Source organism: Nomia melanderi, chromosome 12 (genome assembly GCF_051020985.1).
Source record: "Nomia melanderi isolate GNS246 chromosome 12, iyNomMela1, whole genome shotgun sequence".
Lineage (NCBI taxonomy): Eukaryota > Metazoa > Arthropoda > Insecta > Hymenoptera > Halictidae > Nomia > Nomia melanderi.
This window is the reverse complement of record NC_135010.1, coordinates 12179116-12199098: the sequence shown is the minus strand read 5'-3', so window position 1 is coordinate 12199098 and position 19983 is coordinate 12179116. Positions and strand designations below refer to the sequence as shown.

At 39.4% G+C, this 19983-nt stretch overlaps 4 protein-coding genes across 5 annotated transcripts in view; 2 read left to right on the top strand and 2 right to left on the bottom strand.

The window, feature by feature from the left end:
* The first annotated feature begins 99 nt into the window (after positions 1 to 99).
* Positions 100 to 1152, top strand: LOC116424067 (U6 snRNA-associated Sm-like protein LSm2). Its single transcript, XM_031969989.2, has 4 exons — positions 100 to 443; positions 529 to 596; positions 673 to 763; positions 830 to 1152. Exons 1-4 carry the CDS (start codon positions 441 to 443, stop codon positions 953 to 955), a joined length of 288 nt encoding a protein of 95 aa, XP_031825849.1. The 5' UTR covers positions 100 to 440; the 3' UTR covers positions 956 to 1152.
* Positions 965 to 2374, bottom strand: LOC116424066 (carbonyl reductase [NADPH] 1). Its single transcript, XM_031969988.2, has 4 exons — positions 2209 to 2374; positions 1855 to 2115; positions 1542 to 1780; positions 965 to 1470 (listed from the first exon to the last, which is right to left on the bottom strand). Exons 1-4 carry the CDS (start codon positions 2224 to 2226, stop codon positions 1158 to 1160), a joined length of 831 nt encoding a protein of 276 aa, XP_031825848.1. The 5' UTR covers positions 2227 to 2374; the 3' UTR covers positions 965 to 1157.
* Pop1 (POP1 ribonuclease P/MRP subunit) lies at positions 2240 to 5674 on the bottom strand. The gene is made up of 4 exons (XM_031969984.2): positions 5280 to 5674; positions 3796 to 5133; positions 2790 to 3723; positions 2240 to 2389 (listed from the first exon to the last, which is right to left on the bottom strand). The coding sequence occupies exons 1-4, from the start codon at positions 5401 to 5403 to the stop codon at positions 2350 to 2352; spliced, it is 2436 nt and encodes an 811-aa protein (XP_031825844.1). The 5' UTR covers positions 5404 to 5674; the 3' UTR covers positions 2240 to 2349.
* Positions 5675 to 6041: 367 nt separating this feature from the next.
* The window catches only part of Pka-R2 (cAMP-dependent protein kinase type II regulatory subunit), a 30965-nt gene continuing 17023 nt past the window's right edge, over positions 6042 to 19983 (top strand). Inside the window, exons 1-2 of one of the 2 annotated variants that reach the window (XM_031970008.2) lie at positions 6042 to 6843; positions 7493 to 7584. In XM_031970008.2, the coding sequence (XP_031825868.2) occupies positions 6627 to 6843; positions 7493 to 7584 (309 nt within the window). In that variant the 5' untranslated portion in view covers positions 6042 to 6626. The other variant, XM_076372737.1, reaches the window with a different exon arrangement.

Below are 19983 nucleotides of genomic sequence, written 5' to 3'. Positions count from 1 at the left end.
TCGTGCAAAGAACGATTGGTGGTGTTCTTAGAACCGATGGACGTGTCCAATCAACAGGGGTAACACAAGCAAATGAAATGTTTGATATAATAGAAATATTTTATAGAACATAATATTATCAAATTTCGTTTTCATTACGTATTGTCTTTTATTTATAATTTCATTAGTAGCCGCGTAACGTTTGACCGTGTATTTAAATAAAATAATATTTAAAACAAAATTGAATGAATGAATTAAATGATGTACCAAAAATAACACTATCAGTACTTATTCAGCAACGTGCGCGCTGACTTTTCCAAACAAGTTGTCATAGTAGCGACTTTCTACCGGTTGTTGAAATTGTAAATCTTCAGTCTCAATACACTTTCATAAACATTATGTTATTTAAATAACACAATTGGAAAATATACATAAATATCGAACGTTTTCATTGAGCAAGAATGGTGAGTTTACTTCTTTTCGTTTGGCGGGTTAACCTTCACTTTTTTAATGAAATAAATAACTTCATTTCGAAATATTTTGTTTCAGTTATTCTATTCGTTTTTTAAGTCCCTGGTTGGCAAGGACGTTGTTGTAGAATTAAAAAATGATCTCAGGTACTGTATCAACTAGTAAGTGATATTTCAAAGACACTTCTATGAGAATTATTTAATAAAATATTTTCGTTTTTAGCATTTGCGGTACTTTACACTCTGTCGATCAGTATCTAAATATAAAATTAACAGATATAAGTGTAACTGATCCAGATAAATATCCTCACATGGTTTGTAATTTTTATGATTGCTAAAATGCTATTAGAGAGGTGATTATAACATAAAATGTATTTCAGTTGTCAGTAAAAAATTGTTTCATTCGAGGATCGGTGGTTCGTTATGTACAATTACCAGGAGATGAAGTGGATACCCAATTGCTACAAGATGCTGCACGCAAAGAAGCAGCAGTTCCAGCAAGATAGTTTATAGAGTTCTTAGGTTTAAAGGAATCATTGATTTATTTATTATGAAAATTCATAAAAAGGCATAATAAGTATGTAAATTGAATTTCAATATAAATATTAAAGTACATCATTTTTAAATTTGCAAAACATCTGTTACATTGTATCGTATTACATGCGTATACCTCATATAAAGAAAAGAAACTTGTTGCAATCAATATTTTCATATATCTTTTGTCCATTCTACCAATGACTTGTCAAACCAGATGTATTTACCTTTTATCTCTGTATTTTCTGGTAGCAATGCACAAAAGGTAGGAGCTACAGCACCTTCATCTGGCGTTAAATTTCCCTTATGGCTACTCATGTCTGTATCTACATAGCCAGGGTGCACCGAATTTACAACAAGATCTTCACGTGGGTCAGAATTGAACATAGCTTGATGAATTCTAGTTAAGGCACAAACTCCTACTTTGCTTACAACATATGTAGAATTTGCCCAACCTTTCTCCAAATGATTACCTGCCTTTGTAGCACTGAAAATTTGTGATTTTAAGTATAATAAAAATCTGTTTGAACTCAAATATCTTTTAACAATTTAACTTACTCAACGAATTCATGCATGATGTCATCCAATTTTTCTTCTGTAAGGTTTGGATCAGACAAGCGTTTTTTCAATGATTCACCGGGAATCAGTGACAAACGGCCACAAGAGCTCGAAACATGTACCACCCGTGCATGAGGTTTCAGTAACGGATAAAGTATGTTACATACCTTCCTTAAACTAAAGTAATTAACTTTCAATGTCTCTTCAGCTTGTACAGAAAATGGTTCTGTAGCTGCTACCTATATATTTAAAACAATATTGAACAAATACATTCAAAAAATAAAAAAAAGTATATATAAAAAATTACAATCACCTTGAATGCAATAGCAGCATTGTTTACTAGAATATCGAGTCCTCCATGCGTATTTTTTAAATAATCACGAAAAGTGTTGATGCTGTTATCATCGGTAATATCAAGTTGATGGAACTTCGGTGTTAAACCGTCCTTTTCTAATTCTTTTACTGCGTTTGTTCCCCGGGTGACATCGCGAGCAGTTAAATAAACAATTCCATCAAACTGTTTACAAAGTGTTTTTACAATAGCAAATCCAATTCCTTTATTTCCTCCGGTTACCTATATATTCGATTTAATGGAATATTATAATATATGTTAAACAAGTTCTAAACGAGTAAAAATATTACGACGTAGAATTTGCAATATACTTACAACAGCTATTCGCGCCATTTATATTTCCTTTATAATAAATTGATTCCAAATTGAAATTAACTGACCGTAATATAACGTGGCTGCTATTTTGTCTTGTAACGTTCTAGCGAGCCTACTGGTTCAACTGAAGGTTATCGGAATTCAGAATGTATACTTATCAGTATATTTATTTGTCGTCATGCTGCAATTTTGAATTTTTATCACAGTTTACCGATAATATTGATAATAGGTGATAAAAATTTAATAATTTAGGTTCTGCGATAGAACTAATGTTATAACTTCTTTTCTTTTTTCTATGATTTATTTGTACATTTAGAAAAATTAACAATTAAAAAAAATTTTATTTTCCTATGTATTAACAGCATATATTTAACAATTACAGTTCAATTGTAAATCACTGTATATGATAATTCACAATTTATTAGAATATTAAAAAGTAGAAAAAAAATAACATTATTTGTATTCATTAAGTTATTATTTCCAATTTGGCGCATCTATATTGCCTTGTTTGAGTGTTTCTAACAAGGACAAAGGCATATCGTTTATTGATTAATTGAAGCAATGAATTCAATGTTACATACCCTAAACCCATGCTTTTTGCTTGTGCAAAAGAAAAATCGCCTATCGTTATATATCCCATGATCTCTCTACTGCAAGAACTTCTTACATTAACACAATTTGGAAGGTACAACTGTGACATTTTTTTGTACTGTTTGCAGACAGCTTCACGACTTATTTCTAATAAATTTTTCCTCTTGTTTTCATAATTTACGACTTGAAAGTCATTCTTTAACATTTGGCTCAATTTATTGGTTAATGATTTTTTATGTCGTTTCCTTTGCTTCTTTAAACGTTTTAAAAGTACTAAATGGTTTTTTCTTAATTGTTTCCTAGTAGTTTCATTTGGATCAGGATTCAGCTTTTCTATAGGTCCTGACCAAGATTTTTTATTTGTATAATTTCCTAAATCCTTATCCGATGGCATACATATTATCGCAAATCTTTTAGGACATCCCTTTTGTGAAACTGATACTTTAACACGAATCAAACAATTTCTATTTTCAAATGAATTTTCTAAATTAATATCTGGTTTGAATCTATTTGATTTATTATGTTTACTTTTAACTTCTCTGGCTGCTAAATTTTCTCGTAACAATTCAAGTAGTGTACGATCTCTTAATACAAAAAAGTTTTCAACATTTGTCCACTCCTTCATTAAGATATTCCATTCACAATAGAAAGGGGTAGAGATTCCAAGTTTTATAAAATTTACACGTCTATTTGGTGGATAGCGTAAATATTTCTCTATTAATTCCGTTTTGGTACTTAATGCTTCTCTTGCATAAGCAGGTGTGTCTGGATCATTGATGTCTGGTGATTTTATATTTCCATACTCGAACGCGATAGACTTTGATTCCCGGAGTGCACCTACTCTCACACAACGAAATATACAAGAAAGCCAGAATGGCATTGCCCAACCTGCTGGTAAAATGATGTCTATCGCAGAACCTAAACCTGTTAATATAGTTATATTAATGTCAAACGTTTTATATTTCACATATTAATTAAGATGCAACATGTAAGTACCTGTATTCCCAATTCCTGGTTTCTGAATTAAAAGTATGGGTATCCTGGCCATGATCTCCTCATTAAAATACTTATCATTATTTATGCCAGGAACTAAACATTCACTTCTAAGCTTATTAATAGCACTAGTTGTTACATATGTTTTAGTAACTTTCTGCCGTATTTCTTGGTCCCAAATTGGACTGGAATTAGCATTTGTAGGTGGCATTGGCATTAATTCAATCATCTTTGAAATGGTGTTATGGGGTTTTGTTCTTTTTTCAGGCAGGCAAAATCTTGGATCTAAAACTGTAAATCCAAGAACAATATTCGGTGGCAATTGACTAGGTGACTGTAGTGTTTTTAATACCTCCCATAATTGATTCTGAATATTTAAAGATTCAATGTTATCTTCATTGCTATAATATTCTTTATGCCATAATTTATCAGTGTTCTGACATTCTTCCTCATACTCCATTCTATTTTCTTCCACTTCCATTGTATTTGTTGAATACAATTTATCATTAATATTCGGCATCCGCAGAGTTTGCGTCAGGACGTTTAACGTTAACGGTCCATAAAAACGAAATCTATTCAACTTATTTTTATGAATGCTCATTTTACAGTTTCCATCATTTACATATGAACTAAACTTTGTAGTATGACTATTTGTAGGAACAGGATCCGTATCACTTGGTTTAAAGTCAAAACTCAGTACAATTTCATCAACAAAATCATCGAGAAACGATGGATGTACCCAAATCCATATTGTTTTTAAATTTGAACTATTACTCGGCCTCCACAGGAAGTGCACGTGACCAATCGGAAATTGTGGATAACCATTTTGTTTAAAAAACATTACAGTCCCTTCCCTTGTACCAGAAATAAAAATTTTTGCTGCAAACGTCAACTCTAATGGATTGCAATGCTTTTTTAAGGTCTCCTTTAGAATGTCATCGGGTCCATAGATTTCAATGCACGTGTAGTACGAAATATCCTGCATTAAACAATGTTTAGCAACGGCGCGATAATTTGCCTTGAAGCATCTGTCGTTTGCGTGACTCGCGATTCTGTAGCCCCATTTCTCTACCATGTGAAAGCGTTTCGCGTGCCAAATGTGGGTCTCCAGCCAGACTTTACTTCTTTGTCTTCTATTATACTCCAACAGTAAATTCCTTGGCCGTCTACGGTATCTACGCGACGGTCTCTTACTTTTTGGCGGCAAACCAGATTTCGTCATTTGATTCAAATGTGCCTCCCGCAATCGGCGCGGTAAGCGCTTTACGTTGTGCGACATTACGCGCCTGCGCATGTAGACGGGCAGCTTTTGAAAGACAAGTTTCGTTTGTTGATGATTCTCTGCGAACGTTTGAATATATGTATACTAGTACAGTCGTGGGAAATGTAATTTTACAAATAACAAAATCCTACAGTTATTCGACATTCGAAAGGTAACCGATACTACGATTTAAATGACATTGAAAGTAAGATATCATTGGACCTACCTATGGCATGTGTCATCGCAGCAATTTCGCTAGCTCTCGCGGAAACAAGCTTCATAATGTGAACCTCGTTCGGCAATTTTTCCGATCCTCCTAAATATTCATCGAACTGTTCCTTTCCCGCCATATTTCACAAGCGATTTTGAATCTTTGTTTACACTATAGTAACCCGGAGTCCCTTGGTACGCTGCTCCTCGTAAGTAGATGTTATAAAATAAACTAGGATTGAAATTTTACTGGTAGATACCCGCGACGATCGATCTAGTAATTATTACTCGTATAAATCAGAAATCATTCGACATTTTATTGACATTATTTCGATTATCTACTTGAACGTATCCACGTGTTATGATTCGCTAGAAGCGCGAATAAAAAGTAACATAGATACACTTCCAGATTTCAAACTACGCCAACTATGTTTTATACACTCCCATAGAGGGCCACCTGCGGTTCAATGAAAACCAGCCTGAAGTATCGAGCGTATATATCATAGAAACCTCGTTTAAAATTATTATTTATTATTCCAACTTCAAATAGGATCTCGTTAAATATTTTTATCAAAGATAATCGAATATAAATGCATCACGATACCCATAGGTCGAGATACGTGGACAGTATTACAACGAAGAGGCTCGGGCCAATAAGAGGAACGGCAGTGTAAAGGTTACACCGAAATACAAGAGTACCATTGGTCGAGCGTATCAGCGCGTACACGCGATATCAAAACGTAATAAAGCTACGGTATCTCGTAGAGTTCACTATTGGTCTACGATCTATATATTCGGGACCGTCGATGATGCTCAATTTGCCTGCAGTTTGCCACTTAAATGTCCAGCGGGATCTCTCTGCTAATGTCAAGACCCGCGCCGTGAAATAGTCGCCATCTTTGCGACCGAGTCGCATCCCTCGGTTTGGGCCGACGTATGTTGCGCGCAGCTTTATGTAGTGTCGGGTAGAAAAAAAATCGTTGAAAGTTGGTGACGAAAGGGGCAAAAGCGGTTCAGCGAGACCGGATAACGTTTCGAGTCTGCGACGAGTAGTGTGGCCCAGCGCGAAAGTGGGCGGAACGCGTGGGGCTTAACGTTCTCCTGTGCCTCGCTAGAGCACCCAGCCAGCGGTAGTAGGTAGCACGTCAGATTACAGGGAATATATATCTCGGCCAGTTTTTTTTTCCGACAAGTGACACACCGTAGGAGCCGTCGCCGTTGACGTCTTTTCCGCGCAGTGATAACAGGGCAACCTCGGGACTCGTCGTCGTCGGCCAGCCCGTCTTTACCGGCGTATGCCATTCTAAACGTGTGCGGAAACCAAACCGTAACATATCATATATACATCGGTCGACGAGAAAAAATGAGTTGTCAACGGAACGCTGGCAAGATCACGGTGCCAGACGAGTTGCGGGATATTCTGCTAGAGTTCACGATCAGCTACTTATTGGAGCAACCGGTGGATATTATCGACTATGCCGTCGGTTTTTTCACGCAACTACGGGAAAGCCGTCACCTACAGTTGATTCAGCCCACTGCGCAGACCTGCTCCTCTACGCCGGACGAGTCTGTCGATGAAGGTGAGAGCGAGCGAGGAATTTTTCATTCGGGACGCGACTTCCCATCGCGTCCAGTAGTCGTCCCGCAACCGACCGATATACATATAACCTGCCCGCTCTCTGTAGCTAGAAGCGCGCCGTTCGCGGTACTGTTTCGATTTAGACATTCGACTCCTCAGTCCGCTTCGTGTAACCCGACCGGTGCCCGTACGATTCTCGCGGTTTTACGTGAAAACAACAATTGCATACGTGACTATCAATGGATATCGGTACGGTCGTCATTCTTTTTTTCTACGCGTCGTTGGACGTTACACTTCGAATTTTCAAACGAGATATATCGATCACTACGATATTAACAGATTTCTAAACGATCGTCTCGTAGAACTCTGAAGATTATTCAACGAACGACTTGGTCGAATTTTACGAGATATGTCGATCGCTTTTTATAATATTAACAGATTTCTAACGATCGTCGGTCTCGTAGGATTCTGAAGATCATTCAACGAACGACTTGGTCGAATTTTAAAACTCGAGATATATCGATCGCTTTAATAATATTAACAGATTTCTAACGATCGTCGGTCTCGTAGAATTCCGAAGGTTGTCCAACGAACGACTTCGTCGAATTTCGTTTTAAGCCGGATTCTCAAGGTTATTTCTAACATTACAGAACCGCCGGTCGGAAGGTTCGCATCGAGGAGGAAGAGTATCTTCGCGGAGACGTATAATCCTGAAGAAGATGAGGAAGACGATGGAGCCAAGGTATGTTTTATAGATCACTTGATTCTATGGTGTTTCCCATTTTATTTGTCAACGATTCACTCCGTTCGTTGTCGACCGCTTCCGGATCTCGATCTCGTTACGCGAGGATCCGTCGATCCTGATCCTCGAACGGGGAGTGCGTGTATCGAACCGATCGATCGATCGATCGATCGATGGAGGAACGAGAATCGACTCTCGACATTGAGAATACAAACGGTCCGTTAACCTGTTTACCGAAGAGTTCGTTTATAGAAAGCTCATTCTCGAACGTGGCGTTACGAAGTTGCCAGGACGAGTTAACTCGTCGCTACCGTTGCGAACGCGAGTCACCGGTGAAAATAATCGAGCATGTAGCGTGGATCGACTACTTTGGATCCTGAACTTGGTCATTTTCGTTTCACCTTTATCTCCATTTTTAGATAGCTTCAAGATCGTTGATAGGTTAAGTATGAATCCCTTTCGTAACCGTTAGAACTGGAATGCATGCGACGATGATTGAATGAAATGAATTTAACGCTAGAACCACTGAGCATAAATTGTCTTTTTGAAATTGTTTTGTAGAAACCGGAAGAGTGGAATTATTGAGTTGGTTCGCAATTCTGCTTGTGTATTGCTGAACCTGTTTCTAGTACATTTTCTGAGAAGCACCTATTTGAATAATTGGAAGAAATGAAATCAGGAATGGGTCATTTTTGACCCATCTGGTAGTTCTAATAGTATTCCTACCGAAGGTGTCTTTTGACACCTGAAATTTTCACTTAAAATTATTTTACCAGCTAAGTCATTTATCAATTGAATTTTAGACTTTTCCTATAATTAATTTTATAATCATTACTGAACAAGTCTAACAGTCACTTCAGAATACACTAAACTCTAAAAATAATTTTAATTTAACCATCCTAAAGGTGTCTTCTGACACCTCCGGTAGAAACAGTGTCAAATACCACAAAAAAATCTAAGCACACACATATATACATACAAAAATACATACATAAATCCATATATATATATCCGTAGCAGCGGTTTAATGAAAGCGAAACACTGAAGTACCTCCCGGACATAAAGGGTCGAACGGAATAGAAGGCAACGTCGGAAGTACCGTCGCAGCGGCGATAAACTTTAATAACACGGCTGTAATCTTGAATATTCGACGACGAGCTGGCACTCGCGCACCGCGGAAGCGTCCTCCAGCCGACGAGTTCACTCGTCGCTTCTAATTTAACGGGTTAAGGACGGTTTCTTGGGCGCGCACCGTTTATACCTATCCCGGTAAATATGTCGATTATCGAAGGGACCGAAAAGCCCTTTATTCCGGTACATTGGAAGACGACAAGGATAGGGTTAACGTGTTTCACACACGATTACATGCGCGTACATACACGCAACACGGAGTATACACGAGCTCCGCTAGTGCGCTCGCACGTGTCCATATATATATATGTATATATATATATATATATATACACATATATACATACACATATATATATATGTGGAGGGGGATGCTACGTGCACGAGTACGTTGGTGTGCGTATAAAAGCTAAATATGGATGCTTTATGACTCGTTGGAATAATAACACGGCCGATCGGTTCGCTAGAGAACGCACGCGGCTCGCAAGGAGACGTCGCACGCGGAAAGCTCGAAAGTTGAGATCGGTCCCCGAACGTGTGCTCGCTCGCACACCGTGCACGTAAGCGCGTCGAACGGCCGAGCGTCGCGTGCCTGTATCGGAGAGACACGTTAGAAAACGGTCATCTTACTCTCTCTCTCTTTTTCTCTCTCTCTCTCTCTCTCTCTCTCTGTTGCGCGCGCGTGTTCTCTTGCTCTTTTTTTTTATATCCTTCCCTATCGAGACACCGGCGTATTCAGGCTGCGCGGGTGACGAAACGGGATGATTTACTTTGCTCGACGATGCGAACGATGTACCTTTGTGACGTCAGAGCGCGTGTTCGATAACCTGGTACCGACGTGACTTACATATGTATACGGGTACACACGCGCGCACGCGAGCTCGTGTTCGTGAATGAGCTAGACAGAGAGGCAGAAGAGCGACCGGGGGAAAGAGAGAGAGAGATAGACTGTACGTGTATGCGCGTGTCTCCGTCGTGTGTGTGTACACCGACGAGAGGTAGAAGGGAGAGACGAGCGTGGTTCGTTCGGATCGGGATCGTACTGCTCGAAAGCATTTCAAAAGACAACGACGATCACGATTATCGGGAATCTGAACCGTTAAAACTGATCGGAAGAGCGGCGGCAGCGTGTAAGGCGATCCATTAGAAACGCGAATGATCCGATCATTATTCTACATAGAATAATGGCGCATCCAGGGGGGTGAAGCTGCTGCTCGCCGCGACCCGTTTCGAGCAGTCGCGATTCTTACGGTCCGACTCGACGAAGGTTACCGTTACGTTTCGCCGACCGCGCGAGCCGGTCGTATCGTGTGTCCCGGAGTGCATGCACTACTAATCATATGCGAAGGAGACGTATCGGTTCCACTTCAAGGAGCATCGACGACCTTGATCACTCCGGGGGGAAAAAATAGCTCCTAGATCTTCGTCCGGCTGGTGCCGCGTAGGATCGGGACGCCACGAGTCGGCCGGTTCTATTTCACCCGTTAAGGCACTGTCGACCAACGTTCCTTTTTCTGCCGTGCCCGATATTGGAAATGCGCGATGGAATAATGAAACGGTGTATGTTTTGTAGCGTGAATTTATTATAAGGGCGTCGAGGAACGTGTCTGGCTCTTTTAAGCTCTTCAATGCGAATTACTTGAATTCCTGAAAGTCGGCGTTCGATTTTCTTTAGATTTATGGCCTTGCCTGGGGAAAAGTCTCTTGACATTTTGTGGTAGAATCCAGATATGGCTGCCTTTGGACTAAAGACGTTGGGCATTTTTGATCTTGCTGGCTTAGCATAAAGTAATAATTCAACACCCACCTTTCTAAAATTCTGAAATTTTAAATGTCTTCATATATTTCATAATGCTTATGCAAAAATATTGTAATGTTGAAAATTATATATATATGTTACATAGGGGGCATAAGAACTTTAGAAAGGCTTAGGTGAGGCATGGCGCAAAAAAGGTTGGAAAACAGTAACAGATTATTCTGTTTCTTCAGATGTTCATTACAGCATTCAAATGACACTATTTATTTTCAAGATCACTGAACACTGAATGCTCTTAACACTAGAACCACCGAGCATTTAATACGATTAATATGCAATTATTAAAAATTGTAACAATAGATTATTTTCAATTTCTTCAGACATTCATTATAGTATTGAAATGAAACTATTTTCAAAAGCATTTCGAATATTCAATGCTTTAGAGATATCAATAATTGTTAAAAAAATCGAAACCAGTTATTTTGAGTGGTATGGTAGTTCTAGTGTTACTTAGCCAACCGAATGGACTTTTATTCTGTTTATTTTTTCTTTTGTCGTTTAGTAAGTCTTGAAGTTGTATTATTCGCAATTCATCAAATACGGTTCTTATTTTTACAAAACAAAGTTTTTAACACTAGGTTTACGGAACGCGTCAATTTGACGCAGATTGAATTTTATAAACATTATTTGGTCAATGTTTCAATCGGTTTTCGTTGTCTATTTCTACATCTACAATTTCCAAAATCTAAACGAACGAATATCAACTTCCCCAGGAATAGAATAAACTGTACAATAAATGTCCGTAAACCTAGTATTAACCAAATCAATTGAATGTTAATTAATTCTTTTTAGGCGGTCGCCTAAGTGTTAAGGTATCAACAACTGCGATACAGAAGAATCGAAACTAGTCCATAGTTCTAGTGTTAAAGATAGACGATCAGGTAACACGGCGAGATTGCATCGATCAGAGCCAAGTTAAGTGTTTACCGAACAATGTTTATAAAATCCAGTATGCGTCAGACCGCCGCGTTCCGTAAGCCTAGCGTTAAATTAGAAGAGGGATCGACGCGAAGAAATTGGAGGGTGCAGTTTCCTCGAGGGTCGGCAACTAGGACTGGGTTCAACGGTTGCGTCTCTGCGTCGAGCGGCGTGAATCCGCGAGCGAGCTTCGCGTCTGCGGAATCTGTCCATTGATACACGCTGGAAGTCGCGTTACCGAAAACACCGCGTAAACTAGAGTAATATCCGCGGGACGCGCGATTTACGGTGTCTCTCGGAGCACGCGGGAGCCATTGCTACGCTCGGCGGAGCCGTAAAAAAGCCGACGAGGAAAGTTTCCGCGGACACGTGCCGCGTTTGAACTTGCTCCGGTGAGATCTTCGCGGTCTACTTCTGGAGTTAGATGAATTATGTCGGCACGATTGATTCTACCAAACGCATTCTACCAAATATAGCAACCGATAAGCCCTCGGAAGTGTCGAACGGTCGTGAAGCGGTGTGAAGTGACGTAGAATGGAATTTTAGCTGCGACTATTAAAAGCTTCTGAATTTTAGTTTCGATATTTTTGTTTAGCTATTGGTATCTTCGCAGCGTTGAATATTCGAAATGATTTTGGAATAGTTTCACTAGAGTATGAGTGTCTGAAGAAACCGGAAATAATCTGTTGTTTCAATATTCGTAGCCGTTACATTTCAAGACGCAAACGAGTGAGTTAATTACTCGATATTTACAGATCTGCAGAGTTTCCTTCTTTTCTATTGATTAAGCGATTGATAAATTATTTAGATTCGTCTGTTGAAGGTTTTGTACGTTCCTAAGAACCTTCGTCTACAAAGGGTTAACCAGTCGAAATGGTTTCGATTTTTTTAGCAATTATTGATATCTCTGAAGCATTGAATATTCGAAATGATTTCGAAAATAAATAGTTTCATTTCAGTACTATAATGAATGTCTGAAGAAACTGAAAATAATCTATCGTTACAATTTTTATAGGAATTGCATGTTAATCGTATTAAATGCTCGGTAGTTCTAGTGTTAAGAACTAGCATTGCCGGTTAATCCTCCTCTGCTCCATTGCTGGTCGTGCATTAACTGGAGGAGATTACGAGAATAGACGTGTTATTAGCCCTTAACGGAAGTATTTCAAGTTTACTGAAAGATACCGTAGTATAGATAACAAGTGGTAAGAAATTCGTAGAAGCGACGTAGTATAATACTTAATGCGTTAACGAATATTACGGTAACATTGATAAAAATAATGAAATGATTTCTGCTTATACGGCATTGCTGCGTTAACACGTTGACTGGAACGAACCTCCACAGTTTCGTCGCTTATTCTTTTGTAGCAGAGATAAAGAGGAACAGTTACTTGTTATGTATCGCAGTGCTCACGTTACACTGTTATCTAGTAACTTACGTTACGAAATATTTCCAATCGACAGTAGTAGTCGACAAATTATAATTATTGCCAAGTAATTTGGAATCATCGGTGACCACCGTGGCAGACAACGTGTTAATTGTCGCAGGCCTGGCAAGTTTTCTAAGTGTTAGATGACTCGATGGACAGCACAGGAATCTGTCGCTAGGGGTTTTCGTTATGGTTTCCATTGGTTGTAACCGTATCGACGAATAACAAGTTACTGTCAAAACTAAGATAAGACAAGATGAAAGCTGATCCACGAGATCCGCATGCCTCCGTCGAGTCTCGACTGTATAAGCTACCCCAAAGTCTCCGAGAGCAACTGATCCCAAAAGGGATGATTTTCAGTCGATGAAAAATTCGTCGTGTTCAATGTCTCTTCCGGTTTCCTTGCCACCCTGGTTTCTCAGTCTTCAACCCTAATCGAACCACGATGTGACTTTGAGTCACGTTTGAACTTTTTACTTAACACTTTGCTTTATTGCTGCTAGGATAGGCTCGCAAAAGGGTTTTTTATATCTAAATGCCTACAATTTGGTATATAATTCAGCTGTATCTGCCGAAGGTCTTATTTCGAAGAATCTTCGTCAAAGGGTTGAAACGAGCGGAGCCTCTCCGTCGGATTATGCCGCGACGGCGGCGTTATCGCGCGATTAGGATGCAGATGCATCAATCGAGACGCTCGTTCCGAGAACGGGAACGCGTCCCACGCGAGCTGTAGGTCAGTGAGGAGCGTTCGCGTCCGTAACCGGCGGCAGGTGTTCGCCGGAGACGAGCAAATAGACCAAAGGCTGAAACCCGACGCCGCTCGATCAGCCGTTGCCCGCGGAACCGGAGAAGAAAATCCGCTGGTAACGGTAACCGGGAATCGACGGTTTCAACCTGCTCGCCGGACGCGGACGAGTTAACTCGACGCGAATGCTGGCGCGACGGCAACGGCCGCCCTACATTCTTCTAGCTTTTCGTTCGTGATACTGGCATTTTTGGTACTTCGTTTTGGTTTAGATACTGAGATTTGTGGTACTGAGATTTGTGATAGATACTTCATTTTGATTTGTGATACTGAGATTTGATTTGTAATACTGAGATTTCTGATACTTCATTTTGATTTGTGATACTGAGATTTGTGATAGATACTTCATTCTGATTTGTGATACTGAGATTTGATTTGTAATACTGAGATTTCTGATAGATACTTCATTTTGATTTGTGATACTGAGATTTGATTTGTAACACTGAGATTTGTGATAGATACTTCATTTTGTTTTGTGATATTTCATTTTGATTTGTGATATTTCATTTTGATTTATGATACTTCATTTAGATTTGTAATACTGAGATTTGTGATACTTCATTTTGATTCGTGATGTTGAGATTTATATATTAATCGACTTAATTAGTTGATCCTTAAGGAGTTCAATCATTTCATACTTTCCGAATACAACTGTTCTATCCTTTTATTTCTGATACTAACAATTCTATTCTAAAAGTATCAAATGATTGAACTCCTCAAGAATCAGTTAACACTAGAACTATCAGACCGGTCAAAATGACTTATTCCTCATTTCTATCACAATTACTGCAAGCATACAGATGCTTCTCCGAAGAATGATCAGAATAGAAGATTGATCAATATACAGATGAAAATGTAATTGATATCTTAATTAACGGAGTTTGTACGGTTTCTATACAAGAATGTTTAACCCTTTGCGGACGAATGTCGGCATCTTACTGAGATCAAACTTCCATGTTTGGAATACTCAGTAGTGAACAAATAATTTAACTATTCGAACAGCAAGAAATTAGTACACAATTTCCTTATTCTCTACGATTTAAGCATTCAGTGTTTAATTTAGCAGAATTCGCAAAAGGTTTTGTCTACTTTCAACAATCTTCGTCCGCAAAGGGTTAGAAATCAATTCAAGCGTTGGTAGTTCTAGCGTTAACAAAACGTAAGTAACTTTCGTGCATCGTAGATTCCAAAGGGGGCGTCAACGTTTCAACTCGTCCGTCGGTTGACCTAACTTTATAGACTTGATATTTCTCGGGTTTCGTCGTTCTACCCTCCACGTTCGTCGGAGACGTTTTCTAATTACGCCCACTCCGGTAGAATCTTTGTAATGAATTCGATTCGCCTCCAATCTCACGAAAAATCATCCGAGCGAGGCGCCGGAGTCGGAGTAGAAAGGTCAGAGAACGCGAAACACGACTCGGATTTGTTTATATACCTGCGGCGCCGTTCTCTAAAAAAAGCGAACCGCGACGCGAAACATCTGTAGATTCGAGTCGGCTGGAATGTTCCTTTTTCCCCCGGCTCCGTTCGGGGATTTTGAGTGCACCGATGTAATAACGCGACCGTCCATCCGCAAACACCAGTGGTCCCCGTTTGGGGACCGTTTAACGCGATCGCTTCCTTTGCTGACGCGTCTCTCGCGATTTTTTAACGCGTTGCGTACTGGTAACGAGGTATCTCGTTTTCATATGAAGACACTTAGCTGTGCAACTTCGCTAATTACAGCATTGAAAAAAATATGAAATTCGAATTGATTATCTGTTTAACCCCTTGCACTTCAAAAATTTGTCACTAGAAATATTCAATTTATTTCGTTGAGATAGATGACATTTTTTTAAACTGACTGAACGAGGAATCTATTCGCAAAATAAGGGGAACAATGGTATTTCAAGACTTAATGTTAAATGCGAAATTTTTTTTCGTTGACCGTCGAATTAACCCTTTGCGCTCGGAGGTTTCTCACTAGAAATATTCGACATTTTCTGATGAGATACAGATGACATTATTTGAAACTAATTTAATAATTCACAGATAAATTGAGCAACAAAGCTATTTTATTTGAATGCTCCACGTGTATATCACTCATACTTCCTGAATTCTGAAGTTCTGTTCGGAGAACGGTCGTTTGGCACTGTGCGTCATAGCTGAAATGTTAACCTTTTGCACTCGAGAGGCGACTCACAGTCGTAAGCTGATTTAATACAGTAATATTATAAACTTTAATGTTTACTATTAACCTTTGCATACTGCGTGAATACGCGAAATATCGAAGGAAAACAGCTCTGTCGCCTAATTTATGTGTCATTCCTTGATAAGTTAACCCTTTGAACTCTGTAGGCTCCAATATTGCATCAGTTATAACATCAAATATTTTAATGAATCAAAGAAACTGCCCTACAATTATCAGATTTTCCACAAATCCAAATTTTGCACTAAGGAAAACGAAAGATCTGCGAAATGTTATAGCAGTTTTCATTTTCTATAGATACTATAAAAATTAGTTGCAGTTGCATAGATTGCAAAACCATCTGGACTACTAAAGGTCAACACATCGCGTTAATTAGAAAAATGGCCGATTTTTCAATGAGATCAACTCATAAATTCATGATACATCACTCTATGCAAACTATTCTAATATCTCATTACTTCTTCATAAATATCAAACAAATAATCTAATACCATTCAATACCTTTCTAAATGACATGGTAATTAGCAAAGTTACGAAGGTTTAAATAAAACCGAGATCTCCCGTTTCCCGTACGCAATGCGTTAATAAAGTATCTCGTCTCCATCTAATTGGAGAATATCGAATATCTCGAGTGGAAGACTTTCGAGTGCAAAGGTTAAGCAGTCCATATATAATTCCGCTTCAGCCGAGGGTTCCGTTTCAAAGAATCTCCGCGCTCGAAGGGTTGGCGGACGCGGAATTGAGAGTTACCCTTTGTCCTCGCGGCGATACGAAGTAACAATCGTAAGATAGGCCGCGATGGCGACGGTAACGAGAAGCGGACACGATTATCGCGGTTAACGGGAAACTCGAGCAATAATGCAAGCGGAGCGGCATAATAAAACGCGCGAGGGTGAGAGCCGCGCGACTGCGGTGACGCGCGGATAATGCCGCGACGCGCCCGGTGACGGGTCCACGCGAGCGAGCGAACGGATGACAATAAAGAACAAATATCGAGCGTGTAAAATAATATCGCGCGGCGGCCGCGGGAAGCGAGTCGCGTAACGAGTAATTAACGAAACACACCGCGCGCCGGCTGGTCTCGCATTATTCCGGGGGAATTACGATCATCGCGCGGCACGCGTCGATATTAGAAATTAATTGCAGCCCGCGATCGATCGGGAACGTTAGGCGCGAGCACGTCTCTCCGTTATATAAAAAGAAAGGGTTCCCGATTGAACGCGCGTGAGTAGGTTGCACGGCACGGCAAGTTTGAAAAATTAAAAAAAAAATAAAGAATAAGAAAAATCGAAGTCCTCGGTTCTGCGTTCGACTCGCTTAGCGAATCTTGGTTCTTTGGAAGAAATTAGAAACGGAGGATCGGTTAGAGTTTTGATGGTGCAATTTCTGTTTGACACTAGAACTATTTGATACGATTAATATGCAATTCCTATAAAAATTGTAACAATAGATTATTTTCAGTGCAAAAGGTTAACATTTCAGCTATGACGCACAGTGCCGAACGATCGTTCTTTGAACAGAAGTTCAGAATTCAGGAAGTGTGAGTGATAAAACGCAAATGCTTCAGACGTTCTTAAAGATTTTCATTTCGCATCGGTTCTTTTGATGTTACGATTGTTTTCTAGTCGTTCGGAAGCGTCGGTCCAGTGACTGACACGGCACTTAGTGTGTTAAACAATAGAAGAAATAGAATCAACGTCCTGATCTCTTGCCGTTTGAGCAATCGAATCATTCATTCGCGACTTGGCGTTCCAAATATGAAAATTTGAGAGGTGACTTGGTTTGACACAGTAAAACTATAGAATCTGATATTTAACACTAGAACTACCGTGCCAGTCAAAATGACTGGTTTCGATTTTTTTGTTCAGCAATTATTGATCGAAGCATTGAATATTCGAAATGATTTTGAATAAATAGCTTCATTTGAGTACTATAATGAATGTCTGAGGAAACTGAGAATGCTTCGAAGATATCAATAATTGCTAAAAAAATCGAAACCAGTCGATTAAATTATGAAAAATGACTAAATTGTATCTACAGATACAAGATTAGGTCCTTCGAATCTCAAGAAACGTATTGTTCTGATTACAAAAATCTAGAGTAGTATAATATCGTCTTTGTGATAAGGGTTAAAAAACCTACCCTAAAATTATTCGATCCTCATCCGAATTTTGCACTGAGAAGGAAAATAAAATATCAAAGAAATGTTACAGCATTTCTAATTTTCGCTATACAATAAAAATTAGTCGCAGTTGCCGATCGATGGCAAAACAACCCGAAGCGCCAAGGGTTAGTACGCGACTCGTGTAACTCGCAATTTGCGGATTAACCGTATCCCCGAAATGACGTGAGTCACCGCGATTAGCGGATAGATGTACGCGCATATATTATGCGCGACGGTGGCGGCCGTCTAAATAGAGAAATATTTATTCGCAAATTCAACCGCGCTGCCCCTGAGCCGGCGGGTGTCCCGTTTTATTCGGCTGATGTGCCAATTCGAAAGTGCCGTCTACTTCCCGGATCGGAAATCTATAAACGTGAAACGACGTTGTTTACGCGTCCTGCCCGATAAACAACGATTAGCGTGCTGTAACCGGGCGAACGGGGACGAAAGAAACTCGAGCAAGGCGCGCAACAAGTTCCATTTCCCATTGCTCGGACCACGTTGCGCCGAACGTCCGTTCGGTAATTAGTAACGTTGTTAACGAACGAGCGCAACCGTGTTCCTGGTTATACGAAATCGTCCAGAATATCGTAACACGAACACGTTCGAACTGCTAGTATCGATATCGACTAATCAAGGTTTACCCTTTTCCTCGTTATTAGTAATTAATGGGAAAACTAGCGAATAAGTCGCTATGACTCGTTCGTGGTTCCATTTTGCGATTATTAAGAGACGACAGAGGAATTGAATAATTGAAGAGATTGATTGACCGATACGCAAACTGGATTGTAAATCAATTGAAGTTTATAGAGATGCAATCTCTAGTTTCTATGGAGGAATTTGAGTAAGTCAATTGAACCCTTTGCACTCGAGAGTTTCTTATTAGAAATATTCATTATTTTTTGATGAAGCAAAGAAAAAAATATTTCACGAGGCATTATACGAAGTTCAACATTAACCCTTAGCACTCAGACAAAAATTTGTCTAAGAACAGTAGAACAAACTGTACAGTAATTATCAGTAAATCTAGCGTTGATCACTTGCTTAACACATTGCGTATCGGTAACGAGAAATCTCGTTTTTATATAGACACTTAGCTATGCAACTTTGCTAATTACCACAGCATTGAAAAAATATAAAATTTAATTCGAATTGATTATCTATTTAAAATATATTACATAACAACATGATATCCGAGTTTTTCTATGTGTAGTGATATAAGTTGATCTCAGTGAAAATTGCCATCCGCAAAATTCAGTTTTCTGAAAATTACACAATGCGTTAACAACGAACTCAAAGACTCGGCAGGATGTCGAGGAATTTTGCATTCTACTAAAACCAGCGCCGGAAGGAAATACGTCAGATGCTGGTGTCGCGCGATACGTCGGAAAGAATCGCGGAGGCAAGCAGAAACGACGACGCAGGTCTCGCGGAACCTGCTTATTACGCGCGTTGCTGACGCCAATGCGTAAACGACCGAAGGTTGCGAAGGGCCAGCAGAAAATCTGAGCAGCCCCGCTGAATAATTCACCGGGCGAAACCGATCGTTTTATTCCTGGCCGAGGAACGTGAAAGTAATCGTCGATCTAATTGCGATCGATCCTCGCTACGTCTGCGGCTGTTTAAGCCTTTAACCCTTAGCACTCGAGATGGTTTTGTAATTTATCAACTGCAACTAATTTTTATGCTATCTCCAGTGAAAATGAAAAATGTTATAACATTCCTTTTATTTTCCTCAGCACAAAATTTGGATGCGTGGAAAATTGAGTAACTTCAGGGTGGTTTCTTTGATTTATTAAAATATTTGATAACTGGTACAATATTGGAGCCTACAGAGTTCAAAGGGTTAAAGATATTTAACAACATTCAACCCGGCGGTCCACAAATAAAGCATTCTTCTACGTACTACTTTGCTGCATTTTTACCTTCACAATACTTTTAAGAACT

What these genes read in the sequence shown, in the direction of transcription:
- Pop1 (XM_031969984.2), bottom strand. Translation starts at nt 5,403, where the DNA reads ATGGCGGGAAAGGAACAGTTCGATGAATATTTAGGAGGATCGGAAAAA. An exon ending in ACCAGGAATTGGGAATACAG is followed by an intron (nt 3,724 to 3,795) that starts GTACTTACATGT and finishes CTATATTAACAG; the next exon opens with GTTTAGGTTCTGCGATAGAC. An exon ending in GCAAAAAGCATGGGTTTAGG is followed by an intron (nt 2,390 to 2,789) that starts GTATGTAACATT and finishes TCAAAATTGCAG; the next exon opens with CATGACGACAAATAAATATA.
- LOC116424066 (XM_031969988.2), bottom strand. An exon ending in ATGCTGCTATTGCATTCAAG is followed by an intron (nt 1,781 to 1,854) that starts GTGATTGTAATT and finishes TTAAATATATAG; the next exon opens with GTAGCAGCTACAGAACCATT. An exon ending in ATCATGCATGAATTCGTTGA is followed by an intron (nt 1,471 to 1,541) that starts GTAAGTTAAATT and finishes ACAAATTTTCAG; the next exon opens with TGCTACAAAGGCAGGTAATC.
- LOC116424067 (XM_031969989.2), top strand. An exon ending in GAATTAAAAAATGATCTCAG is followed by an intron (nt 597 to 672) that starts GTACTGTATCAA and finishes TTTCGTTTTTAG; the next exon opens with CATTTGCGGTACTTTACACT. An exon ending in CAGATAAATATCCTCACATG is followed by an intron (nt 764 to 829) that starts GTTTGTAATTTT and finishes AATGTATTTCAG; the next exon opens with TTGTCAGTAAAAAATTGTTT.